This window comes from Scleropages formosus, chromosome 10 (genome assembly GCF_900964775.1).
Source record: "Scleropages formosus chromosome 10, fSclFor1.1, whole genome shotgun sequence".
Taxonomy (NCBI): Eukaryota; Metazoa; Chordata; class Actinopteri; order Osteoglossiformes; family Osteoglossidae; genus Scleropages; species Scleropages formosus.
The window spans coordinates 30620971-30639599 of NC_041815.1; the positions used below are offsets into that span (position 1 = coordinate 30620971).

General features: G+C 44.9%; 2 protein-coding genes across 2 annotated transcripts; both read left to right on the forward strand.

The window, feature by feature from the left end:
• The first annotated feature begins 3285 nt into the window (after positions 1-3285).
• LOC114911653 (extracellular calcium-sensing receptor-like) lies at positions 3286-6704 on the forward strand. The gene is made up of 5 exons (XM_029255703.1): positions 3286-3567; positions 4046-4867; positions 4982-5206; positions 5596-5728; positions 5812-6704. The coding sequence occupies exons 1-5, from the start codon at positions 3313-3315 to the stop codon at positions 6702-6704; spliced, it is 2328 nt and encodes a 775-aa protein (XP_029111536.1). The 5' UTR covers positions 3286-3312.
• A 5199-nt stretch (positions 6705-11903) lies between these two features.
• LOC114911658 (extracellular calcium-sensing receptor-like) lies at positions 11904-17310 on the forward strand. Its single transcript, XM_029255723.1, has 6 exons — positions 11904-12052; positions 12266-12554; positions 13283-14104; positions 14291-14515; positions 16202-16325; positions 16409-17310. Exons 1-6 carry the CDS (start codon positions 11964-11966, stop codon positions 17308-17310), a joined length of 2451 nt encoding a protein of 816 aa, XP_029111556.1. The 5' UTR covers positions 11904-11963.
• Positions 17311-18629: the final 1319 nt, after the last annotated feature.

An 18629-nucleotide genomic window follows, 5' to 3' on the forward strand; every position in this document is an offset into this window, starting at 1 on the left:
TTCACCAGGTCCCCCAATACATGGTTCACAATAGATTGGAACACATAGGTTACGTTAGCCAGGCTGAATGGCACCATGAGATACTCGTAGTGGCCTAGAGTGGTGCTGAAGGCCATCTTCCACTCATCCCCCTCCCAGATCCAAACCAGGTTATGCGCACTGCAGAGACTGAGTTTGGTAAATATCTGTGCCCAATGCATCTGTTCGCACGCCGCAGTGATTGGGGTAGAGAATGGGGATACTTGACCGTGATACTATTGAGGCCCTGGTAATCAATACACAGAGTCCCCCGTCCTTCTTGCTAAAAAACAAAAAACCCGGCAGAGGCAGGGGAGGTTGACCGTCAAATGATTCCCGCTCCTAAAGCTTCGGTCATATACCGCTGCATCACCTCTTGCTCTGGCAGTGAGAGAGGGTATACTCGGCCTTGGGCAGGCGTAGCACCAGGGAGGAGGTCGATGGTGCAATCCCATGGCCTGCGGGGTGGCAGCGCCACTGCCTGCTACCTTAATGAAGACCTTGTGAAGGTCTTGGTGTTCCACCAGGACAACCACCTGTTGAGGGCTATCAGAGCTCTCCACCGAAGTAGCTCTGCACGGCAGGGACAGACACCTCTCACTGCACTGAGAGCTCCAAGCGACAAGCTCTCCCTTGCGCCAACAAAACACCGGGTCATGCTGGAACAGCAAGGTGAAACCCAGGGTGACAGGAACATCCTGAGACATAAACAAAAAAACCCGAGCTGCCCCTGATGACATGCTCCTACCCCAAGCATAATAGTTCCATTCGGGCCTTCACAACCCCTGTCCCTAGGGGTTGCCCATCAAGCGCACTAACTCTTAACGTTATGTCACATGCACGCTGGGGCAGACGGTGTCTCAGCAAGGCCAATATCCATAAAGCAACCCGCAGCTCCTGAATGCACCAGTGCACGTACGTAGACACGATCCTCCCCCAGGTGGCCAGGACTGCCGCAGTACAGGCACAGGTGGTCCCGGAAATGGCGCTGTCTCTCCTCTGGGGTCAGAACGTCCATGCCCAATCTGCATAGGCTCTGACGTCTTCCCGGAGGGAGAGGTGGCAGGTGAGAGCAGCCCAGGTCAGAGGGTTTGGTCGCAAGCCTGATTTTCTATAGCCAACGCTATCTGAACCGATCCACGGTCCAGTCCTCCCCTCTGTACTGGAGTTCGGCCTGTATCTGAAGGTTCAGCCTATGCTGGAAACCCACCAGGAGAGAGACCTTGTTCCAGCCGTTCTACTCTGCCAGAGTCCAGAATTTGAGGGAGTAGTCAGCTACTGAGCAGTTCCCCTGTTGTATTTGCATCAAGCGATCGCTGGCGGTGTGGGCCAGCAGAGGGTGGCCAAACACCACTTTGAAGTGCTTCTTAAAGCCTTTGTAGGTGGTATCGAAGTGGTTCTCTCAAGCAGTTATAGCCCATTGGAGCACCAGACCCGTCAGCAATGCGAGGAGGTAAGGGATCTTGCTTTCTGCGGTTCTGTACATGTGCAGCAGATTGGTGAAGATGGGGTTTGCAGTTTGTTCGGATGAGGTTCCATGATCTGGGGCAATTGGTACAGTTCATTTATGCCCTTTCTCCCTATTCCATCGCAGGTGCGTCTGCTTCCTGTGGGGACTTGGGCGTGACAATTACATAAATAAACACAACTGACAACTCCACAAACACACAACCGATTGCTTCTATCAATCAACACAATTACACGAGAAGAATGCGGGTCGGGATAAAGCAGTAGCAACAAATAAACTTACCCAAAACATGATGAACTGCAGCGACAAACACACACACAAACACACACACACGCACTTTCAGGACCGCTTGTCCCAGACGGGGTCGCGGGAAACCGGAGCCTACCCGGCAACACAGGGCGTAAGGGCAGAGAGGGAGGGGACACACCCAGGACGGGACGCCAGTCCATCACAAGGCACCCCAAGCAGGACTCGAACCCCAGACCCACTGGAGAGCAGGACCTGGTCCAACCCGCTGCGCCACCGCGCCCCCCGTTGCAGCGACAAACATCCAACACAAAATATAATGCGCAAATGAATAACGAAAAAAATGGAAATAATTCATACACAAGTGGACAAAAAACAGGTGATAACAGCATAAAAACTACTTTAAAACATAACGGCACCTGCTTGAACAGTGCCTACTGTGTAGCGGGTCTGGGGTTTGAGCCCTGACTAGGGTGCTTTCTGGTGGATTGGCGTCCTACTCTTTGGCATTTCACCCTGTGTTACTGGGTACGCTCCGGACAAATGGTTGAGGACATAGACAACTGCAGCATGAACAGCACTAGAGGGCACTCTTTCCAAGAAGAAACTGTTTTAAAGCGCTTTGTGTCACTGTGTGAGAAGAACGCTCTATAAAATTGAATTGAATTGAGTTGAACAAACTGAGCTTTTCTTTAAGTGTCTTCAACCTCTTGACCTTCTTCTTGCACCCAGAGGCAAGTCATGCAGTGTGGAAGGACAAGGCACATGAGTTCTCTTGTGGTCAATCCAAATTCTGTGGTTTGATATCTTGTTAATGGTCCTTCATACACTGAACATGATTAAATCTTATTGCTGAGGGAAAGCACCTTCTTGTAACAAACTTTCTTTTATTGATGTAATGATTTCATACAAATCCATAGTCAGTCACTGAAAGGTGATCCCTGGGTAAATTATCCTGAATCATTCTTTAATGGTGAAGTACTGTCTGCCAAATGACAGTGATGCCCTGAATTCTCTTGATGATAACCCATACCAGGGAGGCAAGGATGAAGGTAGTGAATAAAATGGGCTCTTTCCATGCCCACTTTTCTGTGTAAACGGAGCCTCTGAGAAAATGAGCCCTCTCCTTCTTTACACTCTGGTTTACCACACCTTTGTCTTTAGTCATGGACAAACAAACTCAATATCAGCCTCCAGCTGTATTCTACAAGGACTCTTTGAGCCAAGCTTCCTTGCTAATGGACACTTTATGATTGGAGGACTTTTCCCTCTTCACTACCGGGTGGAAATGTCATACTGGAATTACACACAAAAACCCAGTGCTGCACGATGCTTGGGGTGAACGGAATGTGTCTGCTGTTCATTTTTCATGTTTGTTTCTTTACGTGTTTGATCATATTTAAGTATATTTAATCATTTAGGCAACATGATCATGGGTCAAACAGAAACTTTTTCTTTCCTGATGACATTATCTCAGATACATATAGCACTGTGTTTCCTTTGCTTTCCATAAAAAGTGGAAGTAACACTCTATTTATTTCTTCAGGTTTGACCCCAGGGCTTTTCGCTGGGCACAGACCATGAGATTTGCAGTAGAGGAGATTAATCAGAACCGGAACCTGTTGCCCAACTTCACTTTAGGTTACGAGATCTATGACTCCTGCGCAACTCATGTGGGAGGGCAGAGAGCAATTCTAGCAGCGCTGAATGGACCAGAAGAAGCTCAGAGTGCCATGTGCTCAGGTACAGCACCTCTTCTGGTTGTAATTGGAGATTCTGGGTCATCTCAGTCCATTGTTGTCTCGGGCACTCTGCAGCCCTTCAGAATCCCAATGGTAAGTGAGCTACACAATACCGTTCACTTTTCTACTGTGTGTCTGTCATCTCAACCATTAACAGCTGGGTATTTTTTCAAGCAAGGATTTTAATAATGGAGCAATCACTGTATTTGGGTTTATCTTTCTGTCACTTTGTTCAGTTCAGCTTATTGCATCAGTGTTACAAATAGCATTCTAATGCAGTTCAACATAAAGCACATTAATGTTAGAGTGAGTGGATAATTAAATTACATGATGCATACTACAAAACAATAGAAATAATGTTTTGCAGATTGCAAACGTCTGTAACACTGCATTAATGTTCCAAGTTAAATCTTCCTTTAAAATCATATTTATATTACTTATAGCTTGATCACAGCCAAATTCATAAATAAACGGAATTATTCTTAATTCCAGTTGAAAATATTGTCTAATTGTTACTGTACTGTAGAGCAACCAGCAGGTACGCATGTACATCATTTTTACTCATTTTCAGATCAGCTATTTTTCGACATGCTCCTGCCTCAGTGACAGGAAGAAATACCCAACGTTTTTCAGAGTTATTCCCAGTGATGATTACCAAGTGAAAGCAATTACACGGCTCTTGCTGCAATTTGGTTGGAAATGGGTTGGCATGATCGCTGAAGATGATGACTATGGCCGATATGCATTACAAGGACTGTTGAGAGAGTTCAGAAACATTGGGGTTTGTTTGGCCTACTATGAAATGATACCCAAAGTATACAATCAGAGAAGAATCCATGAAATTCTCAGAGTGATGAAGCAATCCACAGCAAAGGTTGTCATCGCCTTTGCAGGTGAGGGGGAGTTGTACCCTTTACTAAAGGAATACATGGATCAGAACATCACCGGTATTCAGTGGATTGCCAGTGAAGCCTGGGTTACAGCCTCCATATTCACAGGCAGTCACTTCTACCCATTTCTGGGTGGCACCATTGGCTTTTCTGTACGCCAAGGAAAGATCCCTGGTCTGAAAGACTACCTCCTGACTGTAAACCCACTTAGACATCCCAAAAACGCCTTGGTGCAGGAGTTGTGGGGGGTTTTGTACGGCTGCTTTCTCCAGACACCCAACGGCACAAGCCAAAACTTCCCACAGCTGCCTGCCTGCACAGGTCAGGAGCCCCTCTTGGACACAGTGTATGTAGACACCTCCAATTTACGGCTGTCTTACTGTGTGTATAAAGCTGTGTATGCCATTGCATACTCCCTCCACAATTTGATCAGCTGTGAGCCTGGCAAGGGGCCTTTTCAAAACTCTTCATGTGCTGACCCAGCTAACCTTTATCCATGGCAGGTGGGTCTACTGTATGTATTATCAGTGAAAATGCCATTTATTCTGAGCACTGCAAACTTCTGCCAGTATGTGCTTCTGTTGATATAATTATAACAGGCATTCCTTTTTTCAAAGATGCAGCAGTATCTCCAGGAAGTGTCCTTCATAATTTCCGGAGAAGAGGTGAACTTTGATGAAAAAGGGGACTCGGTTCCATCATACGATTTAATCAATTGGCAGAGGGATACGTCAGGAAAAATTCAGTTTATAAATGTGGGAATGTTTGATGGAGCAAAGGATGCTGGGAAGGAGCTCTTCATCAAGGAGGACGCAATTGTGTGGACAGGCAATAAGAGTCAGGCAAGATGCAGCCAGTGTGTATTTTAGTATTTGCAATAAACGCCACAAAATTCATACCAAGGAACCATGTACACAACTTATACTGCTTGAATGTTCATCTTTATCTATAACTCATTAAAGAAGATTGACTGACTAAAGTTACACTCGTAAAATTATTCAGAATGTCTCTGTCACTGCCATTTCAACTTTTAGTCCTGTAGGAGCAAGCAAGTAGATAAAATGAACAAAAATGTACAAGTTTTATCTGCTAATATATCTTATCTCTTCTCTGGCACAGCACTAGATTGTCAATCAGACTGCATGTCATGGGTTTTAACAGCAACATCCAGCTGCGTTCCCTCACTGCTCTGTGTCTGCAGTGACACCTGGTTGTGCTCCCTCCTGAGCAGGTGCTGGTGTCTGTGTGCAGTGACAGCTGTACTCCAGGATCCAGGAAGGCTGTTCGTCGTGGGGAGCCTCTCTGCTGCTTTGACTGTGTACCATGTGACGATGGCAAGATTAGTAATCAGACAGGTGTGTTTCGTTACACTTTGTCACCATCACCTTTGTGTCACTATCAGATTCAGTGGTTCACTATATGACTTCTTCATTTTCAGATTCAGTAGATTGCACACCATGTCCTGAGGATTACTGGTCCAACACAGCCAGAACAGAATGCATACCCAAAGCAGTCGAGTTCCTCACCCACGATGCAATGGGGCTGACCCTCACAGTCATTTCTGTAGTGGGGGCTTGCCTCACCGCCGCCATCCTGCTGGTGTTCATCCGCCACAGGAACACTCCAATCGTTCGGGTCAACAACTCCGAGCTGAGCTTCTTCATCCTCCTCTCTCTCATTCTCTGCTTCCTGTGTGCACTTCTGTTCATCGGAGAGCCTACAGTGTGGTCCTGCATGCTGCGCCACACTGCCTTCAGCATCACCTTCTCCCTTTGCATCTCCTGCATCCTGGGCAAGACTCTAGTGGTGCTCGCAGCTTTTACAGCCACCAGGCCTGGCAACAACATCATGAAGTGGCTCGGACCCAAACAGCAGAGGGTCATCATCTTCGCTTGCACTTTAGTGCAGGTCCTCATCTGTTCCGTGTGGCTCATTGCTGCGCCTCCCTTCCCCTTCAAGAACACTCAGTACAGCAGATCCAAGATCATCCTGGAGTGCAGCGTGGGTTCCGACTGGGCTTTCTGGTCGGTCCTGGGCTACATTGGGCTTCTGGCCTGTCTCTGCTTTGTGTTGGCCTTCTTGGCTCGAAAGCTGCCGGGCAATTTTAATGAGGCAAAGTACATCACATTCAGCATGCTGATCTTCTGCGCTGTGTGGCTCGCCTTTATTCCTGCCTATGTGAGCTCACCTGGAAAATTCACAGTGGCTGTGGAGATTTTTGCTATTCTCGCATCTAGTTTTGGGTTGTTGTTATGTTTGTTTGCCCCTAAATGCTACATAATTTTATTGAAACCACAGAAAAACAGTAAGCAGCATCTAATGGGTAAAGTAATAAAATGAAAAAAGGTTGTTTGTCATTTATTCCAAACATCTGTCTGTATGCCAGTTGTCATATTATTTCCTTTATATGGAGCAAAATTACAGTTGTGCAAGTAGCTGACGCTTTTCTCCACAGTGACCAGCAATGTTAAGGTGCCTACAGTGACCAGCAATGTTAAGGTGCCTACGGTGATTTTCACATTTTCACACAGCTGTTATTGAAGCAGTTTAGGCTACATACTGTACTTCTCTCAAGAACACCACAACAGAACTGAGCCGAAGAGAGCAGCTCTTTCCATTATGCTATCCATTGCACCACTGAAGTAGTATGTTGACGACCTTCACATTTTTTCAGTTAACATTCCATTTGCAGCCAAGATAACATTGTCAATATGCAGAAGGCAAAAGGAAAGGAAATTGGATAGTGATTCTACAGGCTACTCAGCAAATCCAGCTTATTATGATCAAGGTCATAACTGGTTGACTGGTCTGTGATTTACTGTAGCCCCTGGCTGTTAACCAGTTGGGCATTCATACCATTTCTTCTTTTCATCTTCACTCATTTCATTTATTTCCTCATTGTCCTCTGGTTGCCTCCCACCTTCCTTCAGAACTGTCCATGTCTTACGACTAATGAAAAACTTTCAGTGAACTCAAACAGTTCCCATGATTACAGACTAGTCTCCTCCTCCCTTTCCTTTCTAAAAAGCTTGAACATGCCATGTATAGTTTTAGTGTATCAGTTTTCAGCATTTCTCACTCAGATTGATCTCATTGTGTACATGCCTTGATTAAAGATTATATCTTCCACCAAGACTGCTCTCCTTGCAGTTTTAAGACCTTTCCAGTTTGCTGTAGTGTACGGCAACTTTGAAAATGGCTCAGTTCAAGTTTAGTACTTGTTATCCTGCAGTGAAGTGAACATCTCCTGAGTACATTTCAGGTATTCACAAAAAATCATTTTAATGAACCTTTGAAAATGTATCACGAATCAGATGATGACTTTTGGAGTTGATATATCAAACGATTCAAACAAAAGTGAACAAAAACAGGTAGTAACAGCAGAAAAACTACTGTGGCACACAGCGCCATGGGTTTGGATGGGGCGAAGAAGGACAGCGTTCATTACGAACAATTTATTTGAACACCAGCACCAGGGAAATGATGCTCTCGGTACGAGGACCCCGTTTCCTTCAGGACCAGTGCCTCCAGCCAGCCTTCCTAGCCTGCTTAAGCCCCCAGGCTCTCTCCTCATTCTCCCCCAGGAAGATGCAAACACCTCCTTTTATTCACCGTGCGTCACCAAACGCTAACCAATAACAATAAAACACATTTCCCGCTAAAACAGTAACGCGGGTCGTTACATTGCTTTAAAACATATCGGCAACTGCATGAACAGCACTAGAGGGCACTCTTTCAAAGAACAAACTGAGCTTTTCTTTGAGCATCTTGAACCTCTTGACCTTCTTCTTGCATCCAGTGGCAAAGTCATCCAGTGTGGAAGGACAAGGCACATGAGTTCCCTAGTGGTGAAGCCAAATTCTGTGGTTTGGTATCTTGTTAGTGGTCCTTAACACACTGGACGTGATTGAATGTTATTTCTGACGAAAAGCACCTTCTTTGTAACAAACTTTTTTATTGATGTTAACAGTATAGAATTCAAAGCAAAATATATGAAATTTTACCCTCTGAAAAGGTTCCCTACCTCCAGAACTTTGATTTCATACAAATCCATAGTCAGTCACTGAACAGTCATAGCTAGGTAAATTATTGTGAATCATTCTTTAAGAGTGAAGTACTGTCCGCCTGTCATGACCACACCTGTATCTCAGCCAGAAGCTAACCACCTGGCCTTAGTTTGAGCACCTGGCTATAAAAAGCACCACTCTACCACTTCCCCATTGTGGAATCTTACTTGAGATAACCATCCCCTCTGCACTCTCAGACCTACCTTGCTTTGCTTATCCCAAATCCATCCATCCATCCATCCATCCATCCATCCATTTTCTTGCTCACTTGTCCTTCTAGGATCAGGGGCAAGGAAGTTTCAAGTCTTGTTCCTCATATCCTTGGTTTTGGCTGCTCACCTTGTCCCTTGACCATGACATGAGATCCACACCTCTCCATTTATATTAAAGTTCGCCGATTGACTGACCATTTGCCTGTTACCGACCACGAGAACAAGCCTAATCCCCTGGTACTGAATAAACGATCCTGCACTTGGGTCCAGCCTCCTTTGTGTCTTCTGTTCACCATGACAGAAGATTCCACCTTTAACATGGACTCAGCAGAGATCAAACAACTGCAGCAGGCTATGTCTCCTCAAGGAGCGTTCCTCGGATCTCACAAGCAGACACTGCGACAACTGTCAGACTTCATTCGATAGGTCTTAAGTTTGATCTGTCATCAGTGAGATTCGGAGACCGATACAGAGCCCACTCCCGTGCCAAAACCTACATCATCATCAGGCAGCGTCCTAGTCCCAGCGACAGACCCCGCGGCTCGTCACACCCATGCCCTACAATGGCAATCCAGAGAATTGCTGCAGTTTCTTGCTGCAATGTAAGCTGGTTTACTTGAGCCTACTGCATATCTACCATGCTGATTCCAGCTGTATGACCTATCTGGTGTCACTATTGACTGGCCCCACCCTTGACTGGGCTATGGCAATTAAGAGACATTGCAGACCTGCCTCGTATGGACAATTCAAGAAGCAATTTGAGACCGTCTTCAACCACTCGGCTACCTGTAAAACAACCAACAGTCATTTGCTGACCCTGTGACAGGGCAACCGGACTGTCTCTGAATATGCCCTGCAGTGCCACACCCTCACCACAGCGACGCAGTGGAACACAGCAGCACAGCAAGTGTGCTTCCAGCAGGCTCTGAATCCCCAAATCCAAGTTGAGCAAGCCTACCGGGATGAAGAATGGACCCTGGACCAGTATAGAGGACACCATTACCCTAGACAACCTGGCCAGTGAACATCTTTGACTCCCCTGGCTGCTCTCAAGGGACCCTGAACCTTGAGTTTTCAACACAATAGAATCCATGCAGGTCGGCCAAGGGCTCCTGACCCCCACCAAGAGACAGCGGCTGTCAAAAGTGTCATTTTGAGAGGGCCTTTGCGTCTCGTGCAGCTGTTCCAGCCATTTCCAGGCAACTTGCTCTTAAAAGCCACTCACAGGAGCCCCCCAAACATAGCCCCCAGTGAGTGACCCCTCCATCTGGCCTCACAGGTCACCATTCTGAATGTCCTGTCATGGGGAGAAGGAGTCAACCAGATAACCGCATACGCATTTATAGATTCTGAGGCTGCCAGTAGCTCCATGGAAACTACTTTTGCTAGCTCACACAGCGTTCCATCCAGAGGATGTGACGTAGTGTTACAAGTCAGTGCATTTGATGGGCATCCACTGCGAAAGGATGTAGTGGAGTCCCGCACAGAGGCACTAGGACTTCAGGAAGGAGCTTGGCACAGGGATACCCTCTCCTTTTTCTTTCTTGCATGGCCTGACAACACAGTTATCTTGGTGTACACCTGGCTGGCCCAACATGACCCAGTATTCACCTGGAGGATGGAAGAGCTGGTTTCTTGGGAAGAGCAGTGTGCTTCCTCCTGCTTGTCCGGACCCTGTAGAGCTACCGCCATCGAGAGCCCTGGGTCTGCATAGCCTCCGGCTGAGCTAACAGAGTGCAAAGACCTCGCAGAGGTTTTTAGTAAGGCCAGAGCATCTGCCCTGTCCGCACATTGGCCATGGGACTGTGCCATTGACCTCCTGCCGGGAACCTCCCCTACAAGAGGCAATATATATCCATTGTCAGTACCTGAGCAGAGGGCCATAAAGGAGAATATAGCTGAGGCCCTAGTCTCAGGCATTATCAGACTATCTACCTCACCAGCCTTTGCAGGCTAATTTTTTTTAGGTAATAAGGACGATGGGCTGTGTCCTTGTATAGACTATCGTGGTCTTAATGAAATCAGAATAAAACACTCCCATCTCTTGCCGTTATCACGGTGGCATTGGAACAGGTCCATGGGGTGCAGGCTTTCACCAGGTTGGACCTAAATAGTGCATATAATCTGAACCACACTTGCGAGGGTGACAAGTGAAAAGCAGCATTTAGCACTGCCCTGGGTCTCTATGAACTTTTGATGATGCAATTCGGGATAGCTAATGCTCCCAACATTTTCCAGGCTTTTGTGAACCATGTGTTGGGGGTTTGGTGAACAAGTGCATTCTGGATGACATACTGGTATTCTCACGTTCTATGGCCAAGCATGTGGAGCACGTACGTCAGGTCCTATGATATCTATTGGAAATTAATCTCTTTGTTAAGGGAGAGAAATGCCTCTTTTACCAGGAGTGCGTGGCCTTCCTGGGCTTCATCCTTGGCTCGGACACACTGGCAATGGACCCAGCCAAAGTTTGTGCAGTACTATATTGGCCCCGTTTGACCCATCCCATTGAACGTATTCCAGGAGCTTAAATAACAGTTTACAACCATCCCAGTGCTCTGGCACCCTGATCCCTCGCTGTTTTTCGTTGTCAAAGTAGATGCTTCGACTGAAGGCATCGGAGCGGTTCTGCCCCAGAGACAGGGCACCCCTGCAAAGCTCCATCCTTATGCAGACTTCTCTCATAAACTGTCACTCACTGAGTGCAATTATGACATCGAAAATAGGGAGCTACTGGCCATTACGTTAGCACTAGAGGATGGATGTTGCTCCTCCTGTCTCTTCCACTCACTGGCAAAGTCTTCCAAGAATGGGTGGGGAAGACACATTAGTTCTTCTGTACAACTACAATTTACATAAGTGAATTCAAAATTGAAGACCTCAGGACTATAATTTTACCAGATTTCTTTTTTTTTTTTCAATTTTTTCAGATGTAAGCCAATATTTAACTCCCTTTATTCCCTAGGCTCTATATCCCTGTGGCACGTTCTTCATAAGGTTACTCAAAATTGATAGCAAGATTAATTATATACATCTTTCATTAACTGTCAGTCTGATGAGGATGATGCCTTGAAATCCTTTGACAACATTTTATCCCAGAGAGACAGATGAGGTAATGAAAAGATGGTAAATAAAAAGGGCTCCTTCCTTAGCCTCTCTTCACTTTGAAACCAGCCTATCAGAAGATGACTCATCTGTTTTACTGGATCCTGTTTTACCTTGACTCTGTCTTTGTTCCTGGGCAAACAAACCCCATATCAGCCTCCAGCTGCTTTCTGCAGGGTCACTTTGAGCCGAGTTTCCTTGCTAATGGACACTTCATGATTGGAGGACTTTTCCCGATGCACTACAGGGTGGAGATGTTATACTGGAATTACATGCACAAACCAACTGCTCCCCAGTGCTTTGGGTGAACTGATTGTGTCTACTTTTCAATTTTTAGTTTCCTCAGTTTCCATGTTGGATTTATTGTAGTTAACTTTAACATTTAAGCAACCTGATCATAGTTCAAACACAAACTTTTTTTCTTCCTGGTGATGGTATCACAGATCCATATAGATCCTGGTTTCTTTTCCTTTCCAAGTAAATTGTATCTAATACTCCAGTGTTGGTGTCTCTTCAGATTTGACCCTAGGGCTTTCCGATGGGCCCAGGCCATGAGATTTGCAATAGAAGAAATCAACAAGAACCAGAACCTGTTGCCAAACTTCACACTGGGGTACAAGATCTATGACTCCTGTGCAACTCATGTAGCAGCACAGCGGGCAGTTCTGGGTGTGCTGAATGGACCAGAAGAAACTCAGAATGCCATGTGCTTTGCTGCAGCTCCACTTCTGGCTGTAATTGGAGATTCTGGATCATCTCAATCTGTTGTTGCCTCTAATACCCTGCAGCCCTTCAGAATTCCAATGGTAAGTGTACCACATGCTAACTTCCAAACATAGGGGAAATAGTGTATGAATTTATTTTAATGTCGTAAAAAATTATTAAAGTACAACTGCTTCAGAAACAAAACAAGGCAACTCTGTCACATAGTTCAATTCATCTTATTTTGGAGTATAATTATACAATACATTTTAAAAGAAATGCAAATGTATTAGTGCTAAAATTAATATGTTTAAAAGGGGGCAATAATTAAAATAAAAACGCTATGTCATTTGTTACTAGTGGAGTGTAAGATTACCTTTTCTTTAAAAATATTCTGTTAGATTTCAAACACTTTTGCTGCGTTTATTTAAAAACGAATCTAAAATAATATATGACTCATAACAGTTTCACTGATGCATGGATGTGTAACCCATTGTAAGTAGTGTATCTAGCAGTGTAAATCACCTTGGTGAATAAGGTGTGTGGGCTGGTGACACTACATAGTTTCCATTGGAAGTCGCTTTGGAGAACAGTGTCTGCTAAATAAATAAGTGTAAATGTAAACAAAGAAAACTGACACTGCAACAGACCAAAACACAAAAAAGAAGTGGTAAATATATGAAATAGTAAAGCAGGGCATGTATGACACTGATGGTTTTGTCAAAGGAAATACTAAATTTTCTATAAGCATCAAATTGTTCTCACACTTCTCAGTTGCAAAAGGCACGATTGTTATTACTGCTAGCATTGATGTTTTTCAACAATTTTTCAGATAAGCTACTTTTCTACATGCTCCTGTCTCAGTGACAGGAAACAATACCCAACATTCTTCAGAGTTGTTCCAAGTGATGATTTCCAGGTGAAAGCAATTGCCCAGCTCTTGCAGAGATTTGGATGGAAATGGGTTGGTATCGTCACTGAAGATGATGACTATGGCAGATACGCATTACAAGGACTGTTGAGAGAATTCAGAAACATTGGCGTTTGTCTGGCCTACTATGAAATGATACCCAAAGTATACGACCAGAAAAGAATCCATGAAATTCTCAGAGTGATGAAGCAATCCACGGCAAAGGTTGTCATTAACTTTGCTGGTGAGGGGGAGTTGTACCCCTTGCTAAAGGAATACATGGATTTGAACATCACCGGTATTCAGTGGATTGCCAGTGAAGCCTGGGTTACGGCCTCTGTCTTAGCAAGCAGTTACCCTTTTATGGTTGGAACCATTGGCTTTGCCATCCGCCAAGGAAAAGTTCCTGGTCTCAAAAACTACCTGCTCACTGTGAACCCATTAAGGTATCCCAATCACACCATGGTGCAGGAGTTGTGGGCAGCTTTATATGGTTGCTCTCTAAATCTCCTCAGCAGCACAAGCCAGAACTCCACCCAACTGCCCACCTGCACAGGTGAGGAACCTATTCGGGAGCAGCATTCTGGCTATCTGAACACCTCCAACCTTCGCGTGACCTACAATGTGTATAAAGCTGTGTATGCCATCGCTCACTCTCTGCACAACCTCATTAACTGTGAGCCTGGGAGAGAGCCTTTCCAAAACTCCTCATGTGCCAATACTACAAATATTTACCCATGGGAGGTAAAATTTTACACATTTCTCATGTTGAGATTGATATTATACTTCCTCATGTGATAATATTTCTATGAGAAATATATAAGGTGGCAGCCATTTAGGTACCAAAAAATTTTACAAGTTCAGCACATATTTTACTTAGATGCAGATTAGTTGCACAGATTGCCATTATCCATTTTTGTCATTCATAAGCTTCAGCAGTATCTTCAAGAGGTCTCCTTCACTATTTTACAAGAAAAGGTGAATTTCAATGAGAAAGGAGATGCAATTTCATCATATGATCTGATCAACTGGCAGCGAGGTGCAGCAGGGAATACTGATTTTGTCAAAGTGGGGATGTTTGATGGCTCAAAGGATGCTGGGAAGGAACTCTTCATCCAGGAAGAGGAGATCGTGTGGACAGGCCACCAGAGTGAGGCAAGCTGCACACACTGTGTATTTCAGTACATGCGATACCATCTGTTCAAGTTCTGTAGGGTGAAGTGGAGGTAAGTGCCCCTCCTTGATCAATTAAGCAATTTCACAATTATGACATGTTGTGATACATGTTCTACGTACTCATTCAGACATGTTAGCAGACATATTAAAAAATGAGGATAGATAGATAGATAGATAGATAGATAGATAGATAGATAGATAGATAGATAGATAGAACTTTATTGTCATTGCATAGTACAGGTACGCAGCAACAAAATGCAGTTCAGCATCTACCAGAAGTGTAAATAGTGGAATTATGGAAATAAACAAGTGCAGTTAAATATAAGAAATATATGTACAACAATTAAATAAATAGAATATGACAGAGAGTATGTACAGAAACTGAGCAGGTAGCAGTAGTAATGTATATATATAAATATCTATAGAGTATGTACAGCAGTAGCAAGGATAATACACCGTGTGTATAGGTAATATACATATCTATATTATACATACACACACACATTTTCAGAACCGCTTGTCCCATACGGGGTCACGGGGAACCGGAGCCTACCCGGTAACACAGGGCGTAAGACCAGAGGGGGAGGGGACACACCCAGGACGGGACGCCAGTCCGTCGCAAGGCACCCCAAGCGGGACTCGAACCCCAGACCCACCGGACAGCGGTCCAACCCACTGCGCTACCGCACCTCCTACATATATATATAAAATATAAATATATACATTTATCCATATTATATACACATATGTATGCATATACATACACACACAAAGATAACTAGGAAATGCTATGAATTATCTATTATTCACAATTATAATTATTATTATATAGAAATAACGTAGGAAGTACAAGCTGGAGCAGAACCGCATAATGATTACAGGCAGTTAAAAAAATAGTAAGCGTCAGTGAGACAACAGTGACCTAACGGTGTAGTGTAGAGCTCGTTAGGGTGATGACTGTAGATAAGAAACTGGCCGAGAACCTGCTGGTTCTGTTGCAAATGGCCTTGTATCTCCTCCTGGATGGAAGGAGGTTGAACAGTTTGTGACTTGGAAGTGAGGAGTCCAAGGTGATTTTGTGTGCTCTGCGCAAACATCTGCCATGGTGAAGAAGCTCAATGGCAGGTAGTTGTGTGCCAGTGATGCGTTGGGAGGTTTTCACCACCCTTTGCAGGGCTTTTCTTTTGCACTATCCAGCTATATTTTCCCTGAATCAACTTCATTATTATTAGTTAAAAATCAACCAAGTAGGATTTCACAAGCAATTTTATTTCATTTTTGAAAAAATAACATAATCTGACTTTATTCTGAGTGGACACACCTGGAGTAGAGGTACAGTTATATTCATTACATTAAGAACAGAGTGCTGCAGCACTACCTTCTGTTGTGTCTCTTAATGTGTCATTAAGAGGTAAGTGTGCATAATGACACTTAGTCAAGGGTCTGTCACTGCCATTTCAACTTTTAGTCCTGTAGGAGCAAGCAAGTAGATAAAATGAACAAAAATGTACAAGTTTTATCTGCTAATATATCTTATCTCTTCTCTGGCACAGCACTAGATTGTCAATCAGACTGCATGTCATGGGTTTTAACAGCAACATCCAGCTGCGTTCCCTCACTGCTCTGTGTCTGCAGTGACACCTGGTTGTGCTCCCTCCTGAGCAGGTGCTGGTGTCTGTGTGCAGTGACAGCTGTACTCCAGGATCCAGGAAGGCTGTTCGTCGTGGGGAGCCTCTCTGCTGCTTTGACTGTGTACCATGTGACGATGGCAAGATTAGTAATCAGACAGGTGTGTTTCGTTACACTTTGTCACCATCACCTTTGTGTCACTATCAGATTCAGTGGTTCACTATATGACTTCTTCATTTTCAGATTCAGTAGATTGCACACCATGTCCTGAGGATTACTGGTCCAACACAGCCAGAACAGAATGCATACCCAAAGCAGTCGAGTTCCTCACCCACGATGCAATGGGGCTGACCCTCACAGTCATTTCTGTAGTGGGGGCTTGCCTCACCGCCGCCATCCTGCTGGTGTTCATCCGCCACAGGAACACTCCAATCGTTCGGGTCAACAACTCCGAGCTGAGCTTCTTCATCCTCCTCTCTCTCATTCTCTGCTTCCTGTGTGCACTTCTGTTCATCGGAGAGCCTACAGTGTGGTCCTGCATGCTGCGCCACACTGCCTTCAGCATCACCTTCTCCCTTTGCATCTCCTGCATCCTGGGCAAGACTCTAGTGGTGCTCGCAGCTTTTACAGCCACCAGGCCTGGCAACAACATCATGAAGTGGCTCGGACCCAAACAGCAGAGGGTCATCATCTTCGCTTGCACTTTAGTGCAGGTCCTCATCTGTTCCATGTGGCTCATTGCTGCGCCTCCCTTCCCCTTCAAGAACACTCAGTACAGCAGATCCAAGATCATCCTGGAGTGCAGCGTGGGTTCCGACTGGGCTTTCTGGTCGGTCCTGGGCTACATTGGGCTTCTGGCCTGTCTCTGCTTTGTGTTGGCCTTCTTGGCTCGAAAGCTGCCGGGCAATTTTAATGAGGCAAAGTACATCACATTCAGCATTCTGATCTTCTGCGCTGTGTGGCTCGCCTTTATTCCTGCCTATGTGAGCTCACCTGGAAAATTCACAGTGGCTGTGGAGATCTTTGCTATTCTCGCATCTAGTTTTGGGTTGTTGTTATGTTTGTTTGCTCCGAAAAGCTACATAATTTTATTGAAACCACAGAAAAACACTAAGCAGCATCTAATGGGTAAAGTAATAAAATGAAAAAAGGTTGTTTGTCATTTATTCCAAACATCTGTCTGTATGCCAGTTGTCATATTATTTCCTTTATATGGAGCAAAATTACAGTTGTGCAAGTAGCTGACGCTTTTCTCCACAGTGACCAGCAATGTTAAGGTGCCTACGGTGATTTTCACATTTTCACACAGCTGTTATTGAAGCACGAGGGGGTGCGGTGGCGCAGTGGGTTGGACCGCAGTCCTACTCTCCGGTGGGTCTGGGGTTCGAGTCCCGCTTGGGGTGCCTTGTGACGGACTGGCGTCCCGTCCTGGGTGTGTCCCTTCCCCCTCCGGCCTTACGCCCTGTGTTGCCGGGTAGGCTCCGGTTCCCCGTGACCCCGTAAGGGACAAGCGGTTCTGAAAATGTGTGTGTGTGTGTGTGTGTGTGTGTGTGTTATTGAAGCAGTTTAGGCTACATACTGTACTTCTCTCAAGAACACCACAACAGAACTGAGCCGAAGAGAGCAGCTCTTTCCATTATGCTATCCATTGCACCACTGAAGTAGTATGTTGACGACCTTCACATTTTTTCAGTTAACATTCCATTTGCAGCCAAGATAACATTGTCAATATGCAGAAGGCAAAAGGAAAGGAAATTGGATAGTGATTCTACAGGCTACTCAGCAAATCCAGCTTATTATGATCAAGGTCATAACTGGTTGACTGGTCTGTGATTTACTGTAGCCCCTGGCTGTTAACCAGTTGGGCATTCATACCATTTCTTCTTTTCATCTTCACTCATTTCATTTATTTCCTCATTGTCCTCTGGTTGCCTCCCACCTTCCTTCAGAACTGTCCATGTCTTACGACTAATGAAAAACTTTCAGTGAACTCAAACAGTTCCCATGATTACAGACTAGTCTCCTCCTCCCTTTCCTTTCTAAAAAGCTTGAACATGCCATGTATAGTTTTAGTGTATCAGTTTTCAGCATTTCTCACTCAGATTGATCTCATTGTGTACATGCCTTGATTAAAGATTATATCTTCCACCAAGACTGCTCAGTTCAAGTTTAGTACTTGTTATCCTGCAGTGAAGTGAACATCTCCTGAGCACATTCCAGGTATTCACAAAACAGCATTTTAATGAACCTTTGAAAATGTATCACAAATCAGAAGATGACTTTTTGAGTTGATATATAAAACAGTGACAGCTGGTAGCGTAGTGGTTAGAGCTGCTCTTTTTGGATGTGAAGATCGCATGTTTGATCCCCACATCCGGCTGTAGTACCCTTGAGCAAGTTACATACCCTGAATTGCTGCAGTCGTGCTTCCCAGTTGCATAAATGGTTAAACAACTTTAGGTAT